At 32.7% G+C, this 7,413-nt stretch overlaps 2 protein-coding genes across 2 annotated transcripts; one reads left to right on the top strand and one right to left on the bottom strand.

The window, feature by feature from the left end:
• Positions 1-4: 4 nt before the first annotated feature.
• Positions 5-2,817, bottom strand: LOC108744020 (E3 ubiquitin-protein ligase ZNF598; the record flags this gene model as incomplete). Its single annotated transcript, XM_018479619.1, has 7 exons — positions 2,542-2,817; positions 1,856-2,199; positions 1,563-1,801; positions 1,330-1,501; positions 950-1,185; positions 621-867; positions 5-566 (listed from the first exon to the last, which is right to left on the bottom strand). Coding segments are annotated over exons 1-7 (1,995 nt in total), but the record flags the coding sequence as incomplete, so codon positions are not given.
• A 1,156-nt stretch (positions 2,818-3,973) lies between these two features.
• On the top strand, positions 3,974-6,256 carry LOC108744021 (homogentisate 1,2-dioxygenase). Its single transcript, XM_018479621.1, has 7 exons — positions 3,974-4,047; positions 4,123-4,389; positions 4,450-4,633; positions 4,697-5,100; positions 5,161-5,469; positions 5,518-6,022; positions 6,085-6,256. Exons 1-6 carry the CDS (start codon positions 3,982-3,984, stop codon positions 5,650-5,652), a joined length of 1,365 nt encoding a protein of 454 aa, XP_018335123.1. The 5' UTR covers positions 3,974-3,981; the 3' UTR covers positions 5,653-6,022; positions 6,085-6,256.
• Positions 6,257-7,413: the final 1,157 nt, after the last annotated feature.

Here is a 7,413-nt window from a genome sequence, read left to right as displayed (position 1 = left end):
TACTTTTACTATTTATGTTAGAACTTTTAAGGATTATGCTTTTTGAACTGCTACTTCTCCCATTATTTTTATTAGAACTTTTATTTCCACTCTTTTTCTCACTTTTTTGTTGTTTCATTTCACTTTCAGGTACTTCATTACTCCCATCTCCTTCAGTACTACTATTTTTATTATTAGTTTTATTGCTTTTTACTTGATTATTATAATTATTCAAATTCACCCAAGTATTTGATATTGGCATAGTAACGCTGGCGGTTTTTCTGCCCTTGTCTGATTTATTTAAAATAGGGAAGTCATTAAGGCTGTTTGGAGGTAGAGTAGGTGCAGGAGCAACTTTAGATGCTTTCGCTTCTTGTTGTTTCTTCGGTTTCTGAGAAACCCATAGTGGCACAGGTACGGAAGCTTTACTTAGAGCAGGAAAATCATTGGACGAGGTTTTCGAACTAACTGAAATACTGCTAGTTGGTGTTTGACTGATACGAGTTGTTATCACCCCGTTTGCTTTATGATTTACATGAATAGAAACATTTGAGGTTTTTGCACTTTGAGGTCTATCTTGATTACTACTATAAAAAAAAAACATTATAATATCCAACATAATTATTAATTCGCTAACTTACTTTACACTTAAACGTACTGTACTGGCTGAAGAAGGACCAGCAGTTTCACTTAAAGAAGGAAAATCGCTTAAATTGCGACTGGTACCAGGTTGTTTGACGGTTCTTGTTATCGTTACTCCAGGAGGTTGTCTCGAAGACGCTGCACTACCCAGACTAGGGAAGTCCGAGGCATTATTTGGATTGAACTTGTTAGAAGTTGTAGTTATTGTCACAGCCGAAGGACGTGCGGGAACGGAACTTGAGCCACCTAAAAATTATTGCCAAATTTGAAGTTAATTTTTTCTTGGTGGAGTTGTAACATAATATCAATTTGAAATTTTATACTTTACCTAAAGATGGAAAGTTTTCTTCACTAAATGGATTTAATTTTTTCGATGTTATGGTTACATTTGAAACTGTACGAGTATTGGTACTTGTACCAGATTCTCCACTCAATGAGGGGAAATTTTCGGCATTTAGGGGATTCACAAAAATGTCTTCGGTTCTATTATCTAAATTATCCGTTCCACCAGGCTCTACATTATATTTGCTATAACCCACAGCTCCTTCTTCATCCTGGTTATAACTAGAAGTCATATTATAAAAGATAAGTATGTGAAGTCCTACTACAATCTCAGAATAAAAGTATTTATTGAAAGTTCTGTATTTTTTTTGGAACACCTTGCAGAAAAACAGTTCTTAAACGCAAAATAATGTTTCTTATTTTTACCAATCGCCACGTCTTCTTCCTTTTATGCCGCCTCCAGGTCTAGATCTTGGTGTTAAATTGAATTCTCCTCCAGGCCTGGATCTTGGTGCTAATGTAAATTCTAATTCTAACGTTCTAGCTTGTTTAGTAGCAGCTTTACTTAAAGATTTCCCATGAGCAGAAGTAATATGTGCTAAAAATTTAAACATTATTGAAACCATTTATTCTTAACTCTGTTGATAAAATATTTCCACCTTTGAGGTCAATATCAGTTCTAAAAACAGACGTAAACTGTTCATATTTACAGTCACCTTCTTCACACAAGTAATGTTCTTCGAGGTAATGTTTTCTCAAATCATTATAAGAATTGTAATAATGGTGTTTACAATCAGCATCACAGAAATGGCAGTAATAATGATCACGCCGCAAATGACGAAACAAATCGTCATTATCCATAAAACGAGTATCACAAAACTCGCACAATGGATGACCTCTACAATACTTCAAGCATCAGAAATAACATAAACCCAATAAAATAAATGGAAACCTGTGTGAGGTGTTATCTACATCTCCTTTTCTCCTATGTGTTCCTAGTTCACCTCTTGTATAACATTTTCTTTCCCAGGTGAAAATTTTCAAATTCTCAACACACAAATCGCAGTAGAAAAGTTCATGTTCTTTTCTCATATGCTCCTTAAGTTGTTGAAACGTTCTAAATCCTGAATTTCTATATTTGCGACAAATAAAGCATTCATGTTCTAAGAGACGGTAGTAAGCTCTCTGAATTGATGGAGACAAGAAATAGAAACCAAATTTTGCATCTTTCATATTGACATGCCTACTCTTTTCTTCTAGAACTGCAAATGGCTCAATATTTCTACTAAATATTACCTGGAAGTAATTCTTAAATTAGTGGGAATTCCCCCTAACACAACAAACTACTATTCTTTATATTGTTTAAAATCACATGCTTGAACTAATACTAGCAATATGTTTAACATATGAGCTTTTTACAATATTTGTGGTGGAATAAAAACTTTAAGAATTCAATGCTACTATCGGCACTGTATTCTCCAATACTTGAAACAATTGCTAAAGAAGTCTCTGACATCGAAATAATATAAGTATCTGTTCACAGGTTGTACTTGGTCTAAAAATAGCTGTTGTCAAATTGACAACGCTTACTTTTGATAAAAATTCTGCCTGAGATAACAAGTTGAAATTATGTTATACCTTTGGCATGTCTCCCCTACATATGGGACACTCATTTTGGCGGCAGAGCACCCTCATTCGAGTGGAGCACTCGTAACAAACAGGGTGATCGCAAATTCCAATGGAGTAAATATCTACATTCTTAAAGCACACTACACACGTTTGATCTTGATTTTGATCAGTTTCACTAGAATTTAAATTCTTTTTATATGACATTCTCGATTTTATTAAGTAAATATGTAAAAGTAAAACACTTCTTCAAAAACACAACCTAACTTTCTATCTTCTCTTTCAGAATTCACATTGATCATAGACATTGACATTGACAGTTGACGGAGGCAGCCGTTCAACAAATTTTAATATATTTAGCCACTACTATCAGGGAATCTCTTTTCTATATTTCTATTTTCTTATTGATGCTCTAGTAAATTTTAAAATACAGAAAATTCTCCTTTTTCAAATTAAAGTTATACAGAAAATTTTTAATTAAAATACATAATTTAAAGCATTTGTAAAAGACTGCACCTATCAATTTTCTTTCCAGTGTTACATGGACGATGTAGAAGTATAAAATAAATAAATCTTTTTATTTTTATCAAAATATCCAGGTACTTATTAAAATTAAAAAAATAGTATTATTATTATGTATATCAATATTTGCTCCGCCTTGTCTTGCGCAAATACGTTTGTCATCAGCTGTTCTGTCAATACAAAATGGAAGAAGTGGTGTAATTTTGTTAGTGTTGTGATTATCAATTACCAAGGCCGTTCTTTGTGTCGAAAGGCAATAGTATTTTGGCATAAAACTTTGTTAAATTTATCAGTCATTATTCAACACAATTTGTGTTGATAGAAATATATAAAATCGTGTTCAAACGGACTCATGAGCAACACAAATAACGCTTCAGATTCAAATGGTTCTGGTTCTTTCTTTGTAAATTTTAATCAGGATTGCACGTAAGTAAACTATTACAAAATTTGTCTTCATAAACATATTTGACCTAGCTATAAAATTGCAACTTTCTCTGCAGATTATTTTACGTAGTCATCATTTATTTTAATACTACGCATATTTGGTTAACAGGTCTCGAAACAGAATTATAACAAAAAAAAACAAAAATTTAAATATAAAAATGTTTTTAATGTCATAAAAACGCTAGATTATCTTCTAATTTTTAGTTCATTTACCGTTTAAAATTTGTCAGCATCTTATTTTAACGTATGTCTACTGAATTGTTGGGGTTTCAAATAAACAAACTTCAAACAGCTGATACAATTTTTATTTTTTAATTCGACAGAAGTTGTTTGCAAGGTCGTTTGCTTTCAAATTACAAAAATTTAACGTTTAACATTAGATCATCTAATTTTTCGTGGGTGTGAAGCTTGTGTACGGTTAAAAACAAATAAAGTAAAAATTTGATACTTGTACTTTATACAATGTATAAATAAGTAGTGTGCTGGATGCTAAGTAATAGGGAAGTGTGTCGACCAAAACAAATGAAAATGTCTCAAGTTGAAAATCTTCAGGTACAATATTGTTTTAATTATCAATAACTAAATAAAAAATATTCTAGAAATTGTTTGAAACCACTTGTTTTACAGTATTTGAGAGGTTTTGGATCAGAATTCAGCTCAGAAGATCCACGATGTCCAGGAGCTTTACCCAAAGGGCAAAACAGTCCCCAAAAATGTCCCTATGGACTATACGCCGAGCAGCTTTCAGGATCTGCCTTTACTGCTCCTAGGAGTGATAATCGAAGAACTTGGCTTTACAGAATTAGACCTTCGGTTGGCCATAAACTATATGGGCAATTTCCAAAGGGGAATGTAGTCCATGATTGGACAGAATGCGAACCCAATCCAAACCAGGTATGTAGATTGTAAATTGCTTTTCTTGTGCATAATCAATACAAACAATTATATAACCAGATGCGTTGGAAGCCATTCGATTTGCCATCTTATGGGGAATCAGTAGATTTTGTCGAAGGTTTAAATACCGTTTGTGGTGCAGGTGATCCAAAATTAAAAGTTGGTCTTGCCATACACATTTATAGTTGCAACGTTCCGATGAAGAATCGCGGTTTTTATAATGCTGACGGAGATTTTTTAATAGGTATTTCCACTTCAAAACATGTGAGTCACTATGCTACTCATTTATACCAAAAATAACTTTCAGTACCACAAGTGGGTACCTTAAAGATTACGACAGAATTTGGCCGATTAGAAATACAGCCCAACGAAATTGTCGTAATTCAACAGGGAATGCGATTTAATGTTAATGTAACTGGGCCTTCGAGAGGGTATATCTTGGAAATTTTTGGGCGACATTTTGTGTTACCTGATTTGGGCCCTATTGGTGCCAATGGACTCGCAAATCCTAGGGACTTTTTAACCCCTGTGGCCTGGTACGAAGACAGAGACGAAATTTACGAAATCGTTTCCAAATATCAAGGGAAACTCTTTGTATGCGAGCAGGACCATAGTCCTTTTGATGTGGTTGCTTGGCATGGAAATTACGTACCATACAAATACAACTTGGAAAACTTTATGGTCATAAATTCAGTATCTTTTGACCATTGTGTAAATATTATTTACGTAATGGCCCCTATGGTAACAATTACGAAAGGAATTTCGTTTTAGGACCCATCAATTTTTACTGTTCTCAGTTGTCAGTCTGATCAAAAAGGTACCGCGATAGCAGACTTTGTTATCTTTCCTCCTCGGTGGTCTGTTCAAGAACATACTTTTAGACCACCTTATTATCACCGAAATTGCATGTCAGAATTTATGGGGTTGATATTAGGCCAATATGAGGCAAAACGCGACGGTTTCAACCCTGGAGGAGCCACTTTACATAGCATCATGACACCCCACGGTCCTGACGTAAAATGTTTTGAACAAGCCAGCAATGAAGAATTGGTACCATTCAGAGTTGCTGATGGAACACAGGTTTGTTTATTTATTTATTAATTTTATCAATAAAACAACTTTTTTCAGGCTTTCATGTTTGAAAGTTGTTTAGGCTTGGCAGTTACAAAATGGGGTGCTAAAGTTTGTCAAAAACTAGACCCAGATTACTTCAAATGCTGGCAAGGTTTGAAGAAACATTTTAAGGAACCAGAATTCGTATAAAACAGCATATTCGTAATAAAATACCAGTATATTTTTTGGCATTTTACACTTTTATTTTTATAAATACTTCTAATCATTAAATTTGTATATTATTGCCAATAAAGATAAACAAATATAATAAAGCAAACGTTTATGTTCTTAAAAATGGCGTTCAAAATGATACGTTTATTATGCTAGTATCTATTATATCTGACGGTGGCATCATTGTAGACACTTCTAGATATGTCAAGAGAAATCTATGGTGAAGAGATTAATGTCAATAATAATAATAATAGTAAATATACAACATTGTAGTAAAAATTGTAAGTATTTTATAAATAAAATGAGTTTATTAAGTTTGGAATCGTTTGAGGCAGCTATTTTACCCAAAGTAAGTTTTGAGTTTACCTCATCGTACATTTTGGAATGCCTTTTTAATGTGTTCATTGTCAGGTGGAATTTGATATCGTCTATGAGGAGGATTTAATATGCAAATATAATTTAATCGATCATGATGTACAAGAAGGAGACAGGATAGCAATATTTAAGTTAGGGTGGCAATTTCTTAAGGACTATGTCGTTTTTGAGTGGGTCACCAGCAAAAGTGGTTCAGTAACCTTTAAAGGTGATTAGTAAATTATCTCTGTATAAAATGTCTAGTCTCTTTTGTTTCAAGGATTTTAATTTAATATTTTTAACTTTGCAGAAGAAAATCTACCTAAAGATATAAACGAGATCTATCAATTGTGTTATATAACTGCAGATAACACAGTATTAGGAGTCAGTAAACCTATGGAACTTTGTAAGAAAATTTTTAGTATGTACCAGTCAAATTCTACATTTAGAGACAGTTTAATTAGTAGTTGTAACACTATTGAATCAGATACACCTCCTGTTCAAAGTACAGAACAAGAAAAAATAATTAGTAAACTTAAAGAGGAGAACACTTTGTTAAAAGATGTACTTAAAGTTGTTGTCACAAACAATAAGCTTAGTAATTTTGAAAAGGAATTAAATGATCTGAAACTTTTAACAAAGTACCTCAAAGATACAGTAATAAATCAGCAAAAGGAAATTTCAAGTTTGAAAAGTACAGTATTGAAACATACGGAAGTTTGTCAAAATTTAGAGCCTAAAGAACAGAAGAAATACAATACAGATAATTTTGATTTGGGGGATTTAAAATCCATTCCGCCCCTTCCAATATTAAAGTGAAAAAAGATAACTGTAACTTTTCAGCTGTATATTGTCATGTAAATATGCTACATTTTATGTTTAATTCTTTAAAATCATTTATATATTGCGTGTATACTTTTGTGTTTAAAATTTTAGACTCTAATTATCTATATGAATATAATCATAGATGCATGTGGTATTTTATTGCCTACTATTTAAAATATAAAAACCACAAAAGGGACAACTAACATCTGCATATAGAGTGGCTTATAGGGGATAGTGGATTACAATCCACTTTAAAGGGATTATAATGCACTTTATTCTACTTCCATAAGCTGATGAGAATATGTTTAAATTAGGGCATAAAGTTCAATGAGAACTTATGTGCTCACGACTTTTTTAATCAAAAAAGAACCATGCAAAATTTAAAGCGATATAAAGCAATCTGGGACCAAACACTTAAGTTGTGCTGTTAATAGGATGTAAAAGATCGACTTGCTTCTAGTACTTGCAGGGATACGCAATAAACGCCCTCTGTTGGTCCTTTATGAATTTTCTCGCTTACTTTTTCTTTACAAGTTAATGTTGGTAATTTCCTCTAATACA

This window comes from Agrilus planipennis, unplaced genomic scaffold, assembly GCF_000699045.2.
Source record: "Agrilus planipennis isolate EAB-ADULT unplaced genomic scaffold, Apla_2.0 scaffold1268, whole genome shotgun sequence".
In the NCBI taxonomy this organism is placed as follows: domain Eukaryota; kingdom Metazoa; phylum Arthropoda; class Insecta; order Coleoptera; family Buprestidae; genus Agrilus; species Agrilus planipennis.
The sequence above is the reverse complement of the archived record's forward strand: the minus strand, read 5'-3'. Positions and strand labels throughout refer to the sequence as shown.

Excerpts from the sequence above, each read along its gene's own strand:
- LOC108744021 (XM_018479621.1), top strand. The coding sequence starts at position 3,982 with ATGCTAAGTAATAGGGAAGTGTGTCGACCAAAACAAATGAAAATGTCT. Across the intron at positions 4,634-4,696 it reads TGACGGAGATTTTTTAATAG|TACCACAAGTGGGTACCTTA; the intron begins GTATTTCCACTT and ends AATAACTTTCAG. Across the intron at positions 5,470-5,517 it reads GAGTTGCTGATGGAACACAG|GCTTTCATGTTTGAAAGTTG; the intron begins GTTTGTTTATTT and ends AACTTTTTTCAG.